This window comes from Oncorhynchus keta, chromosome 9, assembly GCF_023373465.1.
Source record: "Oncorhynchus keta strain PuntledgeMale-10-30-2019 chromosome 9, Oket_V2, whole genome shotgun sequence".
NCBI lineage: Eukaryota > Metazoa > Chordata > Actinopteri > Salmoniformes > Salmonidae > Oncorhynchus > Oncorhynchus keta.
The window spans coordinates 46,061,402-46,085,576 of NC_068429.1; the positions used below are offsets into that span (position 1 = coordinate 46,061,402).

Here is a 24,175-nt window from a genome sequence, read left to right on the forward strand (position 1 = left end):
CTAGCAAACAGGCTAGATCTCATTGCAGCATATAATGATTTTCCCATCTATTATTCAGAATACGTTTCAGCTATACCTGAAGTATTTATCATGCATATATGAGCAGACAGGGATGCCATAGATGCTTATATCATAACAATAATAGGATAAAAGACCTTGATTTTTTTTTCAAACCCACACTGAGGGCCAGATTCCCAGACACGGATTTAGCCTAGGCTTGGACTAAAAGCATGCTCGATTAAGAACTTCCATTGAAATGGCTTTTTAGTTCAGCACGAGGCTTCATCTATGTCTGGGAAAACAGCTTCCAGGGTTTTTTCAGCCTTGTCTTCTAAGTGGCTTGACCTCTTCTAGCTACTACTAGGGCCAGCAAAGGTGAAATATCTGCTCTAGTTACAATGACTAAGGTTAATATATAAGGAATGTTATTCCTAGCCACAGTAATGTTCAAATTATATACACAAAAACATGGTTTGAAGAAGATACATGACATGCTAAGAAACTGCCCCATGAAGTTTAGGGCAGAACATTCGAGTGAACGTTTCAGATATAAATAAAATGTCTTGAATCGACTTGGCTTTGATAACGTGTAAGTATCGAGTCTGTGCTGTGTATTTCAATCTTCAATTTTATGCACGTTCTGCCTAACTGTCAGACGCCACGTCCGCGCAAGTCTGTGGCGACGTGAAAATATGATGGAATAGGACGAGTCAAATCAAGAGTTCTCAAATCAGCAAACGATTGTTTATCATTGACATCTACATCATTAGCTACTGTTCAGTAAGCAGAAGACTTCAGAAGAACCTGGGAGACGTAAGCTAGCTAGGTGCCACGAGAGCAGTGAATTTGACAGGTGAGCTGTCAGCTAATGCTAGTGGCTAGCATAGTTGCTAGCCAGACATAGCTGGCTAGCTACTCGATTAATTAGCTAGTGTGTTATTTTAATCTCATGTCAGTTGCACATCTGTTTCACCTGACAAGTTTCACAGTCTTTAAGGAAGCCTATCAGCTGCGTTTAGGCCGTTTGTTTTGCGGTTTGCTAGTAAACTAGCTGCAGCTAGGTTGTGTGCTAACTAACGTTAGTTGACTTGCTACCGGACAAGTCCATCAAGAATATCTATTTTTGTGTGGTCGGTATTTATGTATATTTGTTTTACTGAAACGGTAACGTTATAGCAAACTGTCAGCCACAGACGCGCAAGGAGGGTGAAATGCAGGTTTGCGACTGCTGTAGCTAGTGAGGTTGCTATGGCTAACCAAGCTAGCTACTTACATTGACATGGTGTCACACCGAGGTAAAGTTGTTTTTATATTCGGACCTCAATACACATTCGCCAAAAGCCATTTTAAATGGCAAAAACAACAACTATTTCATTGCTTGTCACATAAACAAAAATCTATATGATTTATTCTATAAATGTGTAGCATACTTTTCAAACGTTTTGTTTTCGATTATCAAGCTAGGTATGATTTATTCTATAAATGTCTAGCATACTTTTACAACTTTTGCTTTGAGTAGAAATTCCAGTTTTGTTTGAATGAAAATACATCATCTCAAATATTGCATTTAAAGATGAAGAAATCAATAACTAATTCAGTGAATGTCTCAGAGAAAAGTGAAAGTATGCATTTATTTGCAGTAACTTTAAAGAAATGTTTATTTCAAGTGCATTGTTCTATATGAATCTTAAATTGTATGCCGAATCAATGTTTGCATTTTTAGTGCAACAGTTCCACTTTTTTAAGTAGTTACAAGGCACAACAGTCATTTATGTGTCTGTAATTTAACAGCAAAGAGGCCCCTTCCAATCATTTTCTATTTAGGCTTTGTTGAAGTCCTTCTTTGTCATCCTCAGACAAGCTGAATGGTACCATCTCTGGCACACATTCTATCTGCAGTATTAAAAACATAAAACAGGGTTATGTTTATTTACATGTAAATTACAGTTCTGGAATACCCATTCTGTTACACGCTTTTGCAATTAGGAACATTTTCAAATTTAATTGGATTTTTGTTCATATTTGCTAAAGTGACTTTAAATTACATGCATTTGACCTCAAACATGACAGACGCACACACAACTGAGGTGTTAATCATTGTTGAGTAATTCAGGCAATATAAATCATATAGTAATAAAGGCATACATTTGCAAAAAAACATGCGTTTATAAAAAAGGTATCACACATCAATGTTGTAATATCAAACATTACAATAACTAAAGGAGCCTAATGATTTTAATTAGATTTTTTTAACACTTGCAGCCAACAGTATTTTTCAATGACAGCATGTTTGTGGCGACAGTCTTCAATTCAGACACAGGTGTTAATAGGAGATGCAGATAGCTAATTTACGCAGGCAGTAGGCTCAGTCTTCTATCTGTTTCCCTTGAATGCGCTGTAACATGAAGATATGGCCTTGTGGGAACACTAACCCTATAAAGGTGTGTATCAATTTTTGTAATTTACTCATCTCTGATGTTTCCAAAACCGTACCACAAGTGATGATGTTCTGACCAAGCGACAGGGCGCTCTAATGGAGTGTCTAGTTTGAGAAACAGACATCTCACAAGTCCTCAACTGGCAGCTTCAATAAATGGTATCCGCAAAACACCAGTCTCAATGTCAGTTCCTCTATCCAGTGTCTGTGTTCTTTTGCCCATCTTAATCTTTTATTTTTATTGGCCAGTCTCCCAGGTCAGCATCCCAGAGTCGCCTCATCACTGTTGACATTGAGACTGGTGTTTAGCGGGTAACACGCCAGGATAATTTTTTATTTGTGTTATAGTCCCTGACATTATTTTAACATTTCTACAAACTTCAAAGTGTTTTCACCTCTCCTGGCTGACACCTACCCATGAGCCCCCTTTCTTTCCATTTACTGTAACCAGCATCCTTAACAACTGATCACCGACCAATACTGGACGTCCATGGACGTTGAAAAGCAGTAGAAATTTTGTCAATCTGAACCTGGCCTTGATTTCAATATGTCACTTTTGGTACAGTCCGGAGCGGCCTTACTTTGATCCAAACCGTAACCAATCATAGCCGTTGATGTTTCAGAAGTGTGGGGAATACAGTCCAGTAGAGCACAGAGTAAAGTCAAAAGTTGAGTATAGTATAGTACAGTACACAGTATCACACAAGTTATACTCCAATGTACTGTATTGAGCTGTACTGTACTGAACTAGCCTATACTCTACTATTCTGTTCTGTGCTGTACTCCCATTAGGCTCCTGAGTGGCACAGCGGTCTAAAGCACTGCATCTCAGTGCTAGAGACGTCACTACAGACCCTGGTTCGGTCCCAGGTTGTATCAACACTGACGGTGATCAGGAGTCCTATAGGATGCACAATTGGCCCAGCGTTGTCCGGGTTAGGGGAGGGGTAGGCCGTCATTGTAAAATAGGAATTTGTTCAAATTAAGGTTTAAGGAAAACAATACTGAGCTCTACTGTGCTGTACTTTGATGTCCAAACATTTTAAACATACAGTTGAAGTCGGAAGTTTACATACAATTAGGTTGGAGTCATTAAAAGTGATTTTTCAACCACTCCACAAATGTCTTGTTAATTAACAAACTATAGTTTTGGCAAGTTGGTTAGGACATCTACTTTGTGTATGATACAAGTAATTCTTCCAAAAATAGTTTTACAGACAGATTATTTCACTTCTAATTCACTGTATCACAATTCCAGTGGGTCAGATTAGAAGTTTACATACACTAAGTTGACTGTGCCTTTAAACATCTTGGAAAATGCCAGAAAATGATGTCATGGCTTTAGAAGCTTCTGTTAGTCTAATTGACATAATTTGAGTCAATTGGAGGTGTACCTGTGGATGTATTTCAAGGCCTACCTTCAAACTCAGTGCCTCTTTGCTTGACATCATGGGAAAATCAAAAGAAATCTGCCAAGACCTCAGAAAAATGTTTTGTAGACCTCCACAAGTCTGGTTCATACTTGGGAGCAATATCCAAACCCCTGAATGTACCACGTCCATCTGTACAAACAATAGAATGCAAGTATAAACACCGTGGGACCACACAGCCATCATACCGCTCAGGAAGGAGAAGCGTCTCCTAGAGATGAACGTACTTTGGTGCGAAAAGTGTAGCTCAATCCCAGAACAACAACAAAGGACCTTGTGAAGATGTTGGAGGAAACGGGTACAAAAGTATCTATATCCACAGTAAAACGAGTCCTATATCGACATAACCTAAATGTCCGCTGAGCAAGGAAGAAGCCACTGCTCCAAAACCGCCATAAAAAAGCCAGACTATGGTTTTCATCTGCACATGGGGACAAAGATTATACTTTTTTGGAGAAATATACTCTGGTCTGATGAAACAAAAATAGAGCTGTTTGGCCATAATGACCATCGTTATGTTTGGAGGAAAAAAGGGGAGGCTTGCAAGCCTAAGAACACCATCCCAACCGTGAAGCACGGGGGTGGCAGCATCATGTTGTGGGGTGGCAGCATCATGTTGTGGGGGTGCTTTGCTGCAGGAGGGATGGGTGCACTGGATGGGTTTAAAAAAATACATAAATGTTTGACCCAAGTCAGACAATTCAATGGCAATGCTACCAAATACTAAGTGAGTGTATGTAAACTTCTGACCCACTGGAAATGTGATGAAAGAAATTAAAGCTGAAATAGATAATTCTCTACTATTATTCTGACATTTCAGTCTGTGGTGATCCTAACTAACCTAAGACAGGTAAACCCCAATATGCAAAGGAGGATATTGCATACCTTTATACCTTTTTCTATTTTTCTATATCAACATGAATTGGAAATGATATCCATAATTATGCATTTCTGTGTATTACAGATCAGGGACACATGATGGAATTCCGTTACTGCAATTCTGTTGCCCTGTGTACATCCACTTCACTTACTGTAGTTCAATAACCCAAATTCATGTTTTCAAACTCAATGTGTTATGTCATAGCAGACACCCCATTCTTTCTGCAGACATCTTTGAATCTTATAGCTGCAATATGTGACTGGGTGACCTGGCAAGTTAACATAGAAATGTGAATTATAGATCATAATTCTCATTGAAAACAAGTCTAAGAAGCGGTAGAGCTGTTCTATTTTAGTTTTGACTGGATGTGTCAATGTGTAGATTATGTATGTATGATCTATCAGCAGAATTACTGTCTTACCTCAATTTGCCATGAAATTCCTAATTTGAAAGCGATTGTTTTCTTGACACTGTGCTGTGACATTTTCTCTGTATTTCCACCCACCTGGTGTGGCCCCCTAGCAATTTGAGTTCCAGCCAATGAGATTCAGCCCCTCACATTTGGGTGACAGCTAGCAAGAGGCCTGCCCAGCGTTATCCAATGAGGTTGCAGGGTGGGCTCAGTGGACACAGCAGAGGGAGAGCGAGCGCAATGACGTGATGCACATATCTGCACGTGATGTAGTATGCAATTTTCGGGGACCCCTTTTGGCTCGTGAGTGCAACATTCAGAACCACTGGCTAAAAAATTCTACAGAGATTATTTTACCAAACTTTGCATCTGCACAGTTCTTCCATTACATGGTTTTGTTAAATGTTGAATGTAAATTCTTCCTTGTGCATAGAGTATGGTCTGTTAAATTTTGACATCAATTTTATATTTTGCCATACATTTTCAAGTGAAAAATCAGTCTCTGCGCAATTCTGTTACTGTGGAATTTCCCACGACTGTTGTGATCAAACGAATGTGTACTAAAGGAAACCATAGACTAGAACGCAAACTCATACCACGCTATACCACTGTACTGTGTAATGAACATGCCATGTCACCTAATTCATTGCTATGCCCAGGCCAGGTAGTCATCTTTTTCTATTACCCTTGCTTCCATTTTGTAGCTAAATCAGAGTCTGTCACTTTTGGAGAGAACCCTGGAGTACTGATTTGATGTCATGACACATTGCTCCAAGCCTACATGTTTGGGAGAAGTGTATTGATCATTCACTCCAATAGTGTAGTAAATATTTGTCTTACTTCTTTAACGCTGCACTGTTGGGAATGGACTCGTAAGTAAGCATTTCACTGTAAAGTCTACACCTGTTGTATTTGGCTCATGTGACCAATAAAATATATTATTTGATTATGTTCATTATTCTGCAAAGTGGGTCATATTTTCTAATGAAGGTAAGCTCAAACGCTTAATTTAAAAAAATGTTCTCTGATGGATTTGAGGATGCTGCCAGACAGATGTGCATCATAAGCCAGATTTTGGCAGATGTACAGTGGCAAGAAAAAGTAAGTGAACTCTTTGGAAATACCTGGATTTCTGCATAAATTGGTATCTGATCTAAGTCACAAAAATAGACATACACAGTCTGCTTAAACTAATAACACACAAACAATTATACGTTTGTCAAAATTGAACATACCGTGTAAACATTCACAGTGCAGGGTGGAAAAAGTATGTGAACCCTTGGATTTAATAACTGGTTGACCCTCCTTTGGCAGCAATAAACTCAACCAAATGTTTTCTGTAGTTGCGGATCAGACTTGCACAACGGTCAGGAAGTGTTTTGGACCATTCCTCTTTACAAAACTGCTTCAGTTCAGCAATATTCTTGGGATCTCTGGTGTGAACTGCTCTGGAGGTCATGCCATATCATCTCTATCGGGTTGAGGTCAGGACTGACTGGGCCACTCCAGAAGGTGTATTTTTTTCTTCTGTTGAAGCCATTCTGTTGTTGATTTACTTCTGTGTTTTGGATCATTGTCCTGTTGCATCACCCAACTTCTGATGAGCTTCAATTGGCGGACAGATAGCCTAACATTCACATGTAAAATGTCTTGATAAACTTGGGAATTCATTTTTCTGTCAATGATAGCAAGCTGTCCAGGCCCTGAGGCAGCAAAGCAGCCCCAAACCATGATGCTCCCTCCACCGTACTTTACAGTTGGGATGAGTTTTTGATGATGGCGTGCTGTGCCTTTTTTTCTCCACACATAGTGTTGTGTGTTCATTCCAAACAACTCACCTGCATCTGTCCACAGAATATTTTGTCAGTAGTGCTGTGGAACCTCCAGATGCACTTTTGCAAACTTCAGACATGTAACAATGTTTTTTTTTTTTTTTACAGCAGTGGCTTCTTTCCTTGGTGTCCTCCCATGGACACCATTCTTGTTTGGCGTCTTACGTATCATAGACTCATCAACAGAGATGTTAGAATGTTCCAGAGAAGTCTTTAGCTGACACCGGGATTCTTCTTAACCTCATTGAGCACTCTGCGCTGTGTTAGTCTTAGTCATCTTTGCAGGACAGCCACTCCTAGGGAGAGTAGCAACAGTGCTGAACTTTCCATTTATAGACAATTTGTTTTACCGTGGACTGATGAAAATCAAGGCTTTAAGAGATACTTTTGTAACCCTTTCCAGCTTTACTTAAAATCAATTTTGGTTGAGGCACGGTTCACATCAGGCAATGCTTCTTGTGAATAGCAAGCTCAAATTTGGTGACTTTTTTTATAGGGCAAGGCAGCTCTAACCAACATCTCCAATCTTGTGTCATTGATTGGACTCCAGGCTAGCTGACTCCAGGCTAGCTGATTAGCCTCGGGGTTCACATAATTTTTCCAACACATTGTGAATGTTGAAATAATGTATTCAATATAGACACAGACAATACAATAATTTGTGTGTTATTAGTTTAAGCACACAATGTTTGTCTATTGTTATGACTTAGATGAAGATCAGATCAAATTTGATGACCAATTCATACAGAAATCTAGGTAATTCCAAAGGGTTCACATACTTGTTCTTGCCACTATAATTAGGTAGCTCATTAAAGTAGTTCCTTAAATAAGATAAAGAACATTTCTGAGATGCCATACATTTAGCTACTGACTGACTGTGTAGTTAGACCCAAGCTTAAAAAAATTACATCACTGAATGTAGCCTAATGCAGCTCTCACCAGAAATGCAACTCTCACCAGAACCACTGCTTTAAACCAGGGCAAGGTGACCGGAAACATGACCGAATACAAACAGTGTAGCTATTCCCTCCGCAAGGCAATCAAACAAGCTAATAAGCGTCAGTATAGAGGCAAAGTAGAGTCGCAATTCAACGGCTCAGACACAAGAGGTATGTGGCAGGGTCTACAGTCAATCACGGATTACAAAAAGAAAACCCGTCCCGTCACGGACCAGGATGTCTTGCTCCCAGACAGACTAAATAACTTTTTTGAGAGCATGCGCAGACCAGCTGGCTGGTGTGTTTACGGACATATTCAATCAATCCTTATCCCAGTCTGCTGTTCCCACATGCTTCAAGAGGGCCACCATTGTTCCTGTTCCCAAGAAAGCTAAGGTAACTGAGCTAAACGACTACCGCCCCCGTAGCACTCACTTCCGTCATCATGAAGTGCTTTGAGAGACTAGTCAAGGACCATATCACCTCCACCCTACCTGACACCCGAGACACACTCCAATTTGCTTACCGCCCCAATAGGTCCACAGACGACGTAATCGCAACCACACTGCACACTGCCCTAACCCATCTGGACAAGAGGAATACCTATGCGAGTGCTGTTCATCGACTACAGCTCAGCATTTAACACCATAGTCTCGACCCCGCCCTGTGCAACTGGGTACTGGACTTCCTGACGGGCCGCCCCCAGGTGGTGAGGGTAGGTAACAACATCTCCACCCCGCTGATCCTCAACACTGGGGCCCCATAAGGGTGCGTTCTGAGCCCACGACTGCGTGGCCATGCACGCCTCCAACTCAATCATCAAGTTTGCGGATGACACCACAGTGGTAAGCTTGATTACTAACAACGACGAGACGGCCTACAGGGGGGAGGTGAGGGCCCTCGGAGTGTGGTGTCAGAAAAATAACCTCACACTCAACGTCAACAAAACAAAGGAGATGATTGTGGACTTCAGGAAACAGCAGAGGGAGCACCCCCCTATCCACATCGATGGGACAGTAGTGGAGAGGGTAGTAAGTTTTAAATTCCTCGGCGTACACATCACGGACTAACTGAATTGGTCCACCCACACAGACAGCGTTGTGAGATCTGCACAACACATCACCGGGGGCAAACTACCTGCCGTCCAGGACATCTACACCACCCAATGTCACAGGAAGGCCATAAAGATCATCAAGGACAACAACCACCCGAGCCACTGCCTGTTCACCCCGCTATCATTCAGAAGGCGAGGTCAGTACAGGTGCATCAAAGCAGGGACCGAGAGACTGGAAAAACAGCTTCTATCTCAAGGCCATCAGACTTAAACAGCCACCACTAACATTGAGTGGCTGCTGCCAACATACTGACTCAACTCCAGCCACTTTAATCATGGAAATTGATGTAAAAAAATGTATCACTAGCCACTTTAAACAATGCCACTTAATATAATGTTTACATACCCTACATTACACATCTCATATGTATATGTATGTACTGTAGTCTATCATCTACTGCATCTTTATGTAATACATTTATCACTAGCCACTTTAAACTATGCCACTTTATGTTTATAGATCCTCCATTACTCATCTCATATATATATATACTGTACTCGATACCATCTACTGCATCTTGCCTATGCCGTTCTGTACCATCACTCATTCATGCATCTTCATGTACATATTCTTTATCCCTTTACACTTGTGTGTGTATAAGGTAGTAGTTGTGGACTTGTTAGGTTAGATTACTCGTTGGTTATTACTGCATTGCCAGAACTAGAAGCACAAGCATTTCGCTACACACGTATTAACATCTGCTAACCATGTGTATGTGACAAATAACATTTGATTTTGATTTGATTTATAAACTCCGCAAAACAAACGTCCCTTTTTCAGGACCCTGTCTTTCAAAGATCATTTGTAAAAATCCAATAAAGTTCAGATCCTCATTGTAAAGGGTTTAAACACTGTTTCCCATACTTGTTCAATGAACCAGAAACATTTATCAACATGCACCTGTGGAATGGTCATTTTAAGACACCAACCGCTGACAGACTGAAGGCAATGAAGGTCACAGTTATGAAAACTTAGGACACTAAAGAGGCCTTTCTACTGACTTTTTCTACTGACTCTGAAAAACACCAAAAGAAAGGTCCCAGGGTCCCTGCTCATCTGCAGGCATGCTGCAGATGTGGTCAGGGCAATAAATTGCAATGTCCGTACTGTGAGACGCCTAAGACAGCGCTATATGGAGACAGGACAGACAGCTGATCATCCTTGCAGTGGCAGACCACGTGTAACAACACCTGCACAGGATCGGTACACCCGAACATCACACCTGTGGGACAGGTACTGGATGGCGGCAACAACAACAACAGCCCGAGTTACAGCAGGAACGCACAATCCCTCCAACAGTCCGCAATAGGCTGAGAGAGGCTGGACAGAGGGCTTGTAGGTCTATTGTAAGGAACGTCCTCACCAGACATTACCGGCAACAACGTCACCTATGGGCACAAATCCATCGTCGCTGGACCACACAAGACTGTCAAAAAGTGCTCTTCACTGACGAGTTTCGGTTTTGTCTCACCAGGGGTGATGGTTGGATTTGCATTTATTGTCGAAGGAATGAGCGTGACACTGAGGCCTGTATCCTGGGGTGGGATCGAGGTGGAGGGTCCGTCATGGTCTGGGGGCGGTGTGTATCATTGGACTGAGCTTGTTGTCATTGCAGTCAATCTCAACGCTCTGTGTTACAGGGAAGACATCCTCCTCCCTCGTGTGACACCCTTCCTGCAGGCTCATCCTGACATGACCCTCCAGCATGACATAGGCACCAGCCATACTGCTTTTTCTGTATGTGATTTCCTACAAGACAAAAATGTTAGTGTTCTGCCATGGCCAGCTGTATTAATGGCAGAAACATAATTGTAGACCTTCACCAGGCTGGGAAGACTGAATCTCCAATAGGTAAGCAGCTTGGAGAAATCAACTGTGGGAGCATTATTAGGAAATGGAAGACATACAAGACCACTGATAATCTCCCTCGATCTGGGGCTCTACGCAAGATCTCACCCCGTGGGGTCAAAATGATCACAAGAATGGTGAGCAAAAATCCCAGAACCACACGGGGGGACCTAGTGCATGACCTGCAGAGAGCTGGGACCAAAGTAACAAAGCCTACCATCAGTAACACACTACGCCGCCAGGGACTCAAATCCTGCAGTGCCAGATGTGTCCCCCTGCTTAAGCCAGTACATGTCCAGGCCCGTCTGAAGTTTGCTAGAGAGCATTTGGATGATCCAGAAGCAGATTGGGAGAATGTTATATGGTCAGATGAAACCAAAATAGAACTTTTTGGTAATAATATAATAATAATAATAATATAATAATATAATAATATAAAAACTCAACTCGTCGTGTTTGGAGGACAAAGAATGCTGAGTTGCATCCAAAGAACACCATACCTACTGTGAAGCATGGGGGTGGAAACCTCATGCTTTGGGCTGTTTTTCTGCCAAGGGACCAGGATGACTGATCCATATAAAGGAAAGAATCTCCTTCCATCAGCAAGGGCATTGAAGATGAAACGTCAGCATGACAATGATCCCAAACACACCGCCCGGGCAACGAAGGAGTGGCTTCGTAAGAAGCATTTCAAGGTCCTGGAGTGGCCTAGCCAGTCTCCAGATCTCAACCCAATAGAAAATCTTTGGAGGGAGTTGAAAGTCTGTGTTGCCCAGCAACAGCCACAAAACATCACTGCTCTAGAGGAGATCTGCATGGAGGAATGGGCCAAAATACCAGCAACAGTGTGTGAAAACCTTGTGAAGACTTACAGAAAACGTTTGACCTCTGTCATTGCCAACAAAGGGTATATAACAAAGTATTGAGATAAACTTTTGTTATTGACCAAATACTTATTTTCCACCATAATTTGCAAATAAATTCATTAAAAATCGTACAATGTGATTTTCTGTTTTTTTTTCTCATTTTGTCTGTCATAGTTGAAGTGTACCTATAATGAAAATTACAGGCCTCTCTTATCTTTTTAAGTGGGAGAACTTGCACAATTGGTGGCTGACTGAATACTTTTTTGCCCCACTGTATTTACATGTTAAATTTGCTGAAAATAAAAGCAGTTTTTTTTGCTGAGTTTCGATCAGAAGTAAGCCTAGGTCTCAGTTAAATAAGATGATCTATTAACAACTGAACTAGGGCCCCATTCATTTTGAATGAGAACTCAGTTTTACTTCCTATTTCATGAACCATAACAAACATTTTAGTAAAGCTTATAATCTTGACCTGAGGACAGTTTTGATTAATTTAACATAAGTATGTTTTCTTCTTTTTACCAGTACAGTACCTGATGTGGTAGTGGGAGATGAGACAGTGAGAGTGAGCCTCTCCCTACATCCACATCCCATGAGATGGGAGCCAACACAAGCCAGGTCAGTGACCTGTCAGAGAACCAGAGCCTCCGGACCCTGATCGGCACAGAGTCCATCTCAGATAATGACCCCTTCTGGAACCAGCTAATCTCCTTCACATTCATCAGCCCCACTAGCAGGTAAGAACATGCCCCGTATCCTTACACCACAGACAGAATCATGATGTGCTTTTCTTGACCCCGCCACCTGACGAGTTAGGGCCAGACTGCTAAATGACTTAAATGTTAAATGTTAAAAGACCAGCATACCCATCAGGGAAACTATGCTGGCTCTCTCCTCAGTGCCAGACGTCTTGGCTCGACCACTTTTCCCGTAACGTGAGAACTGAGAACATGGTGCACTAGGTAGGGAATAGGGTGCCATTTGGGACGTAGCCCATGATAAAGTAGTACACAACAACCATAGCAGTTGGGAAGACAGCACAAACAAATCTGTGACCAGGCTAATAAAGTAGGCACACAATTGGCACAACATCATCCGGGTTTGCCCGGGGTAGCCCGTCATTGTAAATAAGAATTTGTTCTTAACTGACTTGCCTAGTTAAATAAAGGTAAAATCAAAAATGATAATAAAAACTGAAATTTGGCAAACTATTCCAATTTTAGCAACCAGGAAATGTCAGAGCGATTTCCATGTAGTGCTTATTTGGACTTCTTAGGGCTGCAATCCCGTTAACGGGATGATATGACAACAGCCAGTGAAAGTGCAGGGCGCCAAATTCAAAACAACAGAAATCTCACAATTAAAATTCCTCAAACATACGTTGTTGTATCTTATACCATTTTAAAGGTAATCTTGTTGTTAATCCCACCATAGTGTCTGATTTCAAATAGGCTTTACGGCGAAAGCACCACAAACGAGATTGTTAGGTGACCACCAACTCACAGAAAAACCCAGCCATTTTTCCAGCCAAAGAGAGGAGTCACAAAAAGCAGAAATGGAGATAAAATTAATCACTAACTTTTGATGATCTTTATCAGATGACACTCATAGGACTTCATGTTACACAATACATGTATGTTATGTTTGATCGAGTTCATATTTATATAAAACAAATCTGAGTTTACATTGGCGCATTACATACATTACATTCTCAGAAATCAGAAACGTCAACAGAAATCAGAAATCACATTATAAATATTCCTTTACCTTTTATGATCTTCATCAGAATGCACTCCCAGGAATCCTAGTTCCACAATAAATGCTTGATTTGTTCGATAATGTCCATTATTTATCCATTATTTATGTCCAAGTAGCTAATTTTGTTAGCGCGTACACAAATCCAAACGCTCGTGCAGGTCCATCCGAACGTCGGACGAAAACTTCAAAAAGTTATATTACAGGTCGAAGAAACTTGTCAAACTAAGTATAGAATACATCTTTAGGGTGTTGTTATCATAAATCTTCAATAAAGTTCCAACCGGAGAATTCCTTTGTGTGTAGAGAAGCCATGGAACACAGGTCGCTAATATCATGTGAATTGCGCATGACCAGCCCTTGGCTCTCTGCCAGACACCTGGCTCATTCAGCTCCCATTCAGCCCCACAACAAAGTAGAAGCCTCATTCAAGTTTCTAAAGATGGTTGACATCTAGTGGAAGCCCTAGGAAGTGCAACTTCATCCATATCCCACTGTGAATTCAATAGGGTCTGGGTTGAAAATCGACCAACCTCAGATTTCTTACTTCCTGTTTGGATTTCTTCTCAGGTTTTTGCCTGCCATATGAGTTCTGTTATACTCACAGACATCATTCAAACAGTTTTAGAAACTTCAGTGTTTTCTATCCAATACTAACAATAATATGCATACAGTGCCTTGCGAAAGTATTCGGCCCCCTTGAACCTTACGACCTTTTGCCACATTTCAGGCTTCAAATATAAAGATATAAAACTGTATTTTTTTGTGAAGAATCAACAACAAGTGGGACACAATCATGAAGTGGAACGACATTTATTGGATATTTCAAACTTTTTTAACAAATCAAAAACTGAAAAATTGGGAGTGCAAAATTATTCAGCCCCCTTAAGTTAATACTTTGTAGCGCCACCTTTTGCTGTGATTACAGCTGTAAGTCGCTTGGGGTATGTCTCTATCAGTTTTGCACATCGAGAGACTGAATTTTTTTCCCATTCCTCCTTGCAAAACAGCTCGAGCTCAGTGAGGTTGGATGGAGAGCATTTGTGAACAGCAGTTTTCAGTTCTTTCCACAGATTCTCGATTGGATTCAGGTCTGGACTTTGACTTGGCCATTCTAACACCTGGATATGTTTATTTTTGAACCATTCCATTGTAGATTTTGCTTTATGTTTTGGATCATTGTCTTGTTGGAAGACAAATCTCCGTCCCAGTCTCAGGTCTTTTGCAGACTCCATCAGGTTTTCTTCCAGAATGGTCCTGTATTTGGCTCCATCCATCTTCCCATCAATTTTAACCATCTTCCCTGTCCCTGCTGAAGAAAAGCAGGCCCAAACCATGATGCTGCCACCACCATGTTTGACAGTGGGGATGGTGTGTTCGGGTGTTGCTTTTACGCCAAACATAACGGTTTGCATTGTTGCCAAAAAGTTCCATTTTGGTTTCAGCTGACCAGAGCACCTTCTTCCACATGTTTGGTGGCTTGTGGCAAACTTTAAACGACACGTTTTATGGATATCTTTAAGAAATGGCTTTCTTCTTGCCACTCTTCCATAAAGGCCAGATTTGTGCAATATACGACTGATTGTTGGGGCGGCAGCGTAGCCTAGTGGTTAGAGTGTTGGACTAGTAACCGGAAGGTTGCTGACAAGGTACAAATCTGTCGTTCTGCCCCTGAACAGGCAGTTAACCCACTGTTCCCAGGCCGTCATTGAAAATAAGAATGTGTTCTTAACTGACTTGCCTGGTTAAATAAAGGTAAAATAAATAAAAAAAATTTTTAAAAAATTGTCCTATGGACAGAGTCTCCCACCTCAGCTGTAGATCTCTGCAGTTCATCCAGAGTGATCATGGGCCTCTTGGCTGCATCTCTGATCAGTCTTCTGATCAGTCTTCTGATCAGTCTTCGGCCAGGTCTTGGTAGATTTGCAGTGGTCTGATAATCCTTCCATTTCAATATTACCGCTTGCACAGTGCTCCTTGGGATGTTTAAAGCTTGGGAAATCTTTTTGTATCCAAATCCGGCTTTAAACTTCTTCACAACAGTATCTCGGACCTGCCTGGTGTGTTCCTTGTTCTTCATGATGCTCTCTGCGCTTTTAACGGACCTCTGAGACTATCACAGTGCAGGTGCATTTATACGGAGACTTGATTACACACAGGTGGATTGTATTTATCATCATTAGTCATTTAGGTCAACATTGGATCATTCAGAGATCCTCACTGAACTTCTGGAGAGAGTTTGCTGCACTGAAAGTAAAGGGGCTGAATAATTTTGCATGCCCAATTTTTCAGTTTTTGATTTGTTAAAAAAGTTTGAAATATCCAATAAATGTCGTTCCACTTCATGATTGTGTCCCACTTGTTGTTGATTCTTCACAAAAATATACAGTTTTATATCTTTATGTTTGAAGCCTGAAATGTGGCAAAAGGTCGCAAAGTTCAAGGGGGCCGGATACTTTCGCAAGGCACTGTATATTAGCAACTGGGACTGAGAAGCAGGCCGTTGACTCTGGAACAAATCTGTGCACCTTTCTTCCAAGCTACTAAATACTGCCCCTGCAGCCATAAGAAGTCAAAGTAGATCAAACACCAGTTTTGCAATGTTTACTGTGGCTTCACTTTGCCCTCACCAATTACGTAATTTCCTGTCAATAACATACACACGCACGTACACACACCCTGTTATTTTATACTCCAGAGAACCGGAAACCGGAAAATAACAGTATTTCTCGAGGAACAGGATCAGAACTGGGAACGAAAGTGATCTATACTGTTCCGGAACAGAACCTTTATTTTAATACCGTGGGAACCGGTTAATTGTGTTCTTTTAGATTCCGGGTATTGTTTTCCAGTCCCACAAAATGCAACAAGCGCCTATTCAAAGCCCGTACTCTGTCTGTCTGCCTGCCTGCCAGCTGAGAACTTTTTGCCTGTCTCCCCCTCCAAAGCATAGTCTACTGTAGTTTACTGATGTTACAAGCCTGATTCAGTATTTAAGGAGAGATTTTTAATAAGAGAAAAATATGTTAAATTTTTTCAATACTAGTTTATGCTTATCACATTTCACGTTGAATGTCTCATTTTTTTAAAACTCATTTTTTAACCACTCCACACATTTCTTGTTAACAAACTATAGTTTTGGCAAGTTGGTTCGAATATCTACTTTGTGCATGACCCAAGTAAGTTTTCCAACAATTGTTCACAAACAGATTATTTCACTTACAAATCACTGTATCACAATTCCATTGGGTCAGAAGTTAACATACACTAAGTTGGCTGTGCCTTTAAACAGCTTGGAACATTCCAGAAAATGATGTCATGGTTTAGAAGCTTCTGATAGGCTAATTGATATCATTTGAGTCAATTGGAGGTGTACCTGTGGATGTATTTCAAGGCCTACCTTCAAACTCAGTGCCTCTTTGCTTGACATTATGGGAAAATCAAAAGAAATCAGCCAAGACCTCAGAAAATAATTGTAGACCTCCACAAGTCTGATTCATCCTTGGGAGCAATTTCAAAACACCTGAAGGTACCACATTCATCTAAAGAAACAATAGTACGCAAGTATAAACACCATGCAGCCATCACACTGCTCAGGAAGGAAACGCTTTCTGTCTCCTAGAGATGAACATACTTTGGTGCGAAAAGTGCAAATCAATCCCAGAACAACAGCAAAGGACCTTGTGAAGATGCTGGACGAAACCGGTACAAAAGTATCAATGTCCACAGTAAAATGAGTCCCATATCGACATAACCTGAATGGCCGCTCAGCAAGGAAGAAGCCACTGCTCCAAAACCGCCATAAAAAAGCCAGACTATGGTTTTCATCTGCACATGGGGACAAAGATTGTACTTTTTGGAGAAATGTCCTCCAGTCTGATGAAACTAAAATAAAACTGTTTGGTCATAATGACCATCGTTATGTTTGGAGGAAAAAGGGGGAGGCTTGCAAGCCAAAGAACACCATCCCAACCGTGAAGCACGGGGGTGGCAGCATCATGTTGTGGGGGTGCTTTGCTGCAGAACAGACTGGTGCACTTCACAAAATGGATGGCATCATGAGGTAGGAAAATGATATGGATATTTTGAAGCAACATCTCAAGACATCAGTCAGGAAGTTAAAAGCTTGGTCGCAAATGGGTCTTCCAAATTAACAATGACCCCAAGCATACTTCCAAAGTTGTGACAAAATGGCTTAAGGACAACAAAGTCCAAGTTTTGGAGTGGACATCACAAAGCCCTGACTTCATCCAATAGAACATTTGTGGGCAGAACTGAATAAGCGTGTGCAAGCATGGAGGCCTACAAACCTGACTCAGTTACACAAGTTCTGTCAGGAGGAATGGGCCAAAATTCACCCAACTTATTGTGGGAAGCTTGTGGAAGGCAACCCGAAACGTTTGACCCAGGTTTAACAATTCAAAGGCAATGCATGAAATACTAATTGAGTGTATATAAACTTCTGACCCACTGGGAATGTGATGAAATAAATTAAAGTCCAAAAGCCTAATCCTACTAATTGAAATATCGTAAAAGCATTAAGCCAAATTTAAAGTTATGAAGTATTCTAGTAGTGTTAAATGTCCTTAAAGTTGCAGCTTTTAAATGGGAAAAATTATGGAAATTGGAGTCAATGCTATTCTCAATCACAGATCTATTGAGAATGACAAATGTTTTAGGTCACAATAAGTGAAATTGAGCAAACATTACAAGTATGGAAAAATTGAATGAGAAGTCAATATTTTAGGCTAAAGATAAGGCAAGCTTATGAAAGAAATAATGCGTAGGTGGCCAAGCCCCATCTCCATATTTTACTAGCAATGTGCAACCTACCTACAATGCATAAAGGCAGAAATGCGACTCCGTTTATCCAGTTCTGAGGATGGCACAGGTCTGCGGCCCATGATTTACAACCGATCACATAACACAAAACCAGCAAGGCTCTGACTGTGTCACTTGCTCCATCTGTGCGCTTCAGCACACACAGATGCGCAGATATCCAGATATACCAAGGCTACTATACATCTCTTTCTTGCCAAGGCTCCACCAGAGTGGAATAGGCTGTTAGAAAAGACTTGACTCCACTAAATATATTTTGTCAATGTCATGTTTCGTCTCGTCCCTCCCGTAGCATGCGAGCTTGCGCTAGCAGTCTTTGTGTTAAACATAAACATATTTTTGGGGGGTGATGGCCGCTAGGGGCTGATAACATTGTCTATGGGCAGGCAAAGAAAATAATTTGTTCTTCACTCATTTCTGTCACCTTTCTGTTCGATGGTGTTGGTCCTTTTTTGGGAGGGGGGAGAGAAGTGACTTCAGCTTTCGGACATGTAAAAAATCTGTCCTGCTTGTCCAAAGGACAAGTGGCTAAGAAAGTTAATGTCAAGCCCTGTCCAGCGCTTTAAGCCAAGTCGTCTCCTCCACCCTCTCTCGCTTTCTCGCAAAATTTCAGCCGCATCTCACACACTACACTTGTCTGTCCAATGTATGTAAATAGCTTGCCCGCTCCATAGCAAGCTGCTCTAGCCGCAATGATTGCTGAAGTAATTTAATGTCGAGCTAAATAAAAAAATAAATAAATTGAACCCTATGGGCCCTGGTCAAAAGTAGTGCAGAACATTGGGGATAAGGTGCCATTTGGGACTTATCCCGGGATGCAAACATTAGCTAAAGTGCAGGATGCAGCGAAAGCCCACGTTACAGCAGGCTGTCAACATTAGCTAAGAACTTGAAGTTTGTCTTCCAGGCCAAACAGCTTTTAGGTTCCGGTTTTACACATCAGCTGACTTGGAGTAATGTTCTAACAGACTTTATGATCAGATGTGACCGTATATGTAGTTGACCTTAAGTTACAGTAACAGCTTGCTGAAATGGTAGGTGTTTTCTGATTGTACAGTACAAGCTTATTTACATTAGTGAGGCACGTAAGAGGAGTGGATGTTTTCAAGTGGTAGTGATGGGAAACCGGAGTTAGCCAATGAGAGTTTTGAGACGTATAAAATTGTACTCTAGTTCTGTTTCTAAGAATGAGTGTGTTGTGACTATGCTAACTTGACAGTAGAGGATAGACAGTAGACTGATGATGACAACTTCTCATTTCAGAGAACTGTCCAGAGTTCCACAGTACTGTGGTATAGAATTGACCAACATTTTCTCGCTCTTTCGCTCTCTCTCTCTTGCTCATTCTCCCTCTACAGTTGTAACTCCAAGCTGTTGGAAGAGGCTGTTATTCCCCTGGCCAAGATCCTGAGTACGTCTTATGTTTGTTGGTTTGAATGTTATGCCTGCCTGATAGATATACATGCATACATGCTTACATGCATACATACACACACACACACACACACACACACACACACACACACACACACACACACACACACACACACACACACACACACACACACACACACACACACACACACACACACACACACACACACACACACACACACACACACACACACACACACACACACACACACACACGCACGCACACACACTACATTCGGAAAGTATTCAGACTAGAGGTCGACCGAGTATGATTTTTCAGCGCCGATACCGATTATTGGAGTACCCAAAAAAAAAGCCGATACCGACTAATCGGCCAATTTTTATATATACAGTGGGGCATACAAGTATTTAGTCAACCACCAATTGTGCAAGTTCTCCCACTTAAAAAGATGAGAGGTCTGTAATTTTCATCATAGGTACACTTCAACTATGACAGACAAAATGTGCAAAAAAATCCTGAATTTCTAAAAACCTGTTGTCGCTTTGTCATTATGGGGTACGGGGTACCCCATAACGACAAAGCGACAACAGGTTTTTAGAAATTCATTAAAAAGTGGCTTGCTGAGGATTTGTCTTATTTCGGCAATTTTAAAATAAGGCTGTAAAGGCCTAATTAGTGGAGTGCTGCAGAGATGGTTTTCCATCTAATCTGGAAGGTTCTCCCATCGCCACAGAGGAACTCTGGAGCGTTGTTTTTGCTTTGTCACTATGGGGTATTGTGTGTAGATTGAGAGACAAAAAAAACAGTCTCATCCATTTTTAGAATAACAATGTGGAAAAAGTCAGTCTTAATACTTCACAAATGCACTGTATGTGTATGTAGAGTACCAGTCAAAAGTTTGGACACACCTACTCATTACATGGTTTTCTTTATTTTTTACTCTTTTCTACATTGCATGCATGCATGCATAACATACATACCGAACAAAAATATAAACTAGATTTTACTGAGTTACTGTTCATATAAGGAAATCAGTCAATTAAATTGAAATAAAAATAAATGAAATAAATTCATTAAGCAATAATCTATGGATTTCACACGACTGGGAATACACATATACATATGTTGTATCTAGGGTGAACACCATTTGCCTCAAGCAGCACAACACATCTCCTTCGCCAAGAGTTGATCAGGCTGTTGATTGTGGCCTGTATAATAATGTTGGCCCACTCCTTTTCAATGGCTGAGCAAAGTTGCTGGATATTGGCGGGAACTGGAACACGCTGTCGTACATGTCAATCCAGAGCATCCCATACATGCTCAAGGGGTGACATTTTCATTTTTTCAGCATTTTCAGCTTACAGTTTACGTGTATTATCATGCTGAAACATCAGGTGATGGCGGCGGATGAATGGCACACCAATGGGCCTCAGGATCTTGTCACGGTATCTCTGTGCATTCAAATTGCCATCGATAAAATGCAATTGCAATGCAATTGTGTTCATTGTCTGTAGCTTATGCCTGCCCATACCGTAACCCAACCGCCACCATGGGGCACTCTGTTCACAACGTTGACATTAGCAAACCACTTGCTCACACGACGCCTTTGCAGTTTTGAGGCCGGTTGGATGTATGGCCAAATTCTCAAAAATGACGTTGGAGGTGGCTTATGGTAGAGAAATTAACATTAAATTCTATGGAATCTGCTCTGGTGGACATTCCTGCAGTCAGCATGCCAATTGCACACTCCCTCAAAACCTAAGATATCTGTGGTATTGTGTTGTGTGACAAAACAGCATATTTGAGAGGCCTTTTATTGTCCCTGAGTAATGATCATGCTGTTTAATTCGCTTTTTGATATGCTACAACTGTCAGTTGGATGGATTGTCATGGAAAAGGAGAAATGCTTACTAACAGGAATACAAACCTATTTGAGAGAATTAAGCTTTTTGTGCATATTGAACATTTCTGGGATCTTTAATTTCAGCTCATGAAACAGTACCAACACTTTACATGTTGCGTTTATATTTCTGTTCAGGATAGATTTATTGATGTAATGTGTGTCAGAATCACCAAGCAGTTCTTTTAAATACAGTGTACTGTGTCTTCCTCTCTCCTCTCTGGTCTGCCCCTCCTACAGTTGAGAACAATCCCAGAACAGGGAATTTTGGAGCCCTAGTGAGAATATTCCTGGGAAGAACCAAAGAGTTGAAAATATCCACAGAATGCCAAGAGTGAGTACTATGTGTAAAACCAAGTAACAAGTGCTGTTCCAAGAACAAGTGATGGGATGGGAATCAGTGATCTAAATTGAGTAGTTCAATAATAAATAGACCTACGCCCTGTGTTGTATGCTTATGTTTAAATCAGTGACTGGGATGAAATGGGCACGTAGGCTTAGAGTTTGGGACTATGACATGGATAGTACAATAATTAATATGTTGTGTTCTGTACTCATGATTTAGTGGTAATGCTCTAGCAGAACCATTGACTTTTTACATTTCCCATGGGAATCCACCAAAAGGTATAGTTTGGGCTGTGTTGGTGACAAACCCAACCGCACTGTGGATGGGAGATCCACCTCATCCAAGTTGAAATCCAGATGATCTGATAAGTGTTTCATTCATAAACCTGAGGGTGGAGTGAGTTAGTCAGTTATCCCTCCCTATTCCTCTCTTCAATCTGCTTTTCCAGTTTTACCCACATAATTGGAGGCGTATTTGCATTGTGCATGGGTCATTTGCATTGTGCTGTGATTCGCTCTGGTCATGAACACCATGGGATTTTGTCACCGTAGTTGGATTGGAAGTGGCCTTGCGGTCTAATGATACCCGTGAGAGATCCCGCTTATGGTCACTTGTAAGAGAAGAGGAGCAGCTTTCAAACCTCTAGTAAGGCAAGAGAGACACCAGCGGTTCTCAGACACCAGCTGTCAGACTTCCAGTAAGTAAGAGACATCAACTGAAACTTCATAGTAATTAGTGGAATAGGGGCGGCTCTAAGTTTACCAACTAGATCTGGTGGACCAGATGTGTGCGGTGGTGGAAAGGTGTCTGCATGGGAAAACTCTGGGAGAAAAACATTAAAACATAAAAAATGACAAAATGTGAAGCTATTGATGTTTGTGTGAACTGCAAGGCTACGCTGGTTCTCATAGAACTGTGTAGATCATGCCACTCGTAAAATGGTGGGTGTCCTCACAAGGCTTCACATACAACCTTGCCACAGTTACAATAGAAGCTAGTAGTAACTCACAAAATATAGGAAACACCATCATAACGTGTCTTAATAGGGCGTTGGGCCACCACGAACTGTCAGAACAACTTCAGTACTTCCTGGCATAGATTCTACTGGAACTCTGGGACTCTATTGGAGGGAGGCGATACCATTCTTCCACGAGAATTTCCATCATTTGGTGTTTTGGTGGTGGAAAATGCTGTTTAAGTCACTGCTCCAGAATTTACCATAAGTGTTCAATTGGGTTGAGATCTGGTGACTGAGACACACACACACACACACACACACACACACACACACACACACACACACACACACACACACACACACACACACACACACGGGTTCGATACTGTGACCAAAACAGTCTCATTTGATGATGTAATTTGACTTGGCAGTGCGACACACTTTTTAAAATTGTTCGCAAGGGTGCCAGTGGAAAAATGTACCTGGTCACGTTAGTTTTTGGTTCACAATTTGCTTATTTTTGTATTATATTCATTTATTCAGTATTGTGAAATTGCCCAAAAATCAGCCAACTTTCTGATGAGCCAACAACAGCATGGAAATGCCCGTCTGTGTGTGTCAGGACTCCACATAGCCTACAGGGTTGCACGCTGGCCCGAGGAGGTTTTAGAAACCCCAGTCAATCATCCCTTGTCAGTAGCCAGTGATAAAAAATATTGTAATAATGCTATTTTTAATCTAGGATATATAATTGATTAATAAATGTTAGTTGATTATTTATCATGTGTGCTGTACACATATAGCCTATAGGCAATCTACCTGGCAGAGAGAGCGCGCAGCTCTCAAACAACTGCTTGGAGCAGCTTAACGAAGACTGACAGCGGTAGGGGTAGAAAGGTGGTAGGAAAGATGTTCCAAGTTATGATATCTACCAGTAAATGCTAAGGCAAGAATGGGTGAGCAGAGTAACTTCAAAGTAGTGTATTTCTACCTGGCAGAATAATAATTTGCATCAATCCAGTGGCAATTAGTTTTGAAAACTCAATGTGTGCTACAGAAACACCGCTAGCCAAACACAACTGTCTGGCTGGTGTGCATCTGAATTAAAGGGTAACTACAAAGTTTTTTTTCTCCCTCATACTTAAAAAATGGTCCCCTGATGTGGTTGAAGCATTGTTGTGGATTTAGAACGTCCAGTTTTGTTTTTCCGATTTAGAAAGTGT

At 41.2% G+C, this 24,175-nt stretch overlaps 1 protein-coding gene across 1 annotated transcript in view; it reads left to right on the top strand.

The window, feature by feature from the left end:
• The first annotated feature begins 594 nt into the window (after positions 1-594).
• LOC118387944 (dymeclin) overlaps positions 595-24,175 on the top strand; it is a 93,944-nt gene continuing 70,363 nt past the window's right edge. The window contains exons 1-4 of the mRNA XM_052524746.1: positions 595-853; positions 12,284-12,495; positions 19,711-19,763; positions 21,889-21,982. Coding sequence (XP_052380706.1) covers positions 12,356-12,495; positions 19,711-19,763; positions 21,889-21,982 — 287 coding nt within the window. The 5' untranslated portion in view covers positions 595-853; positions 12,284-12,355. The remainder of the gene's footprint in view (positions 854-12,283; positions 12,496-19,710; positions 19,764-21,888; positions 21,983-24,175) is intronic.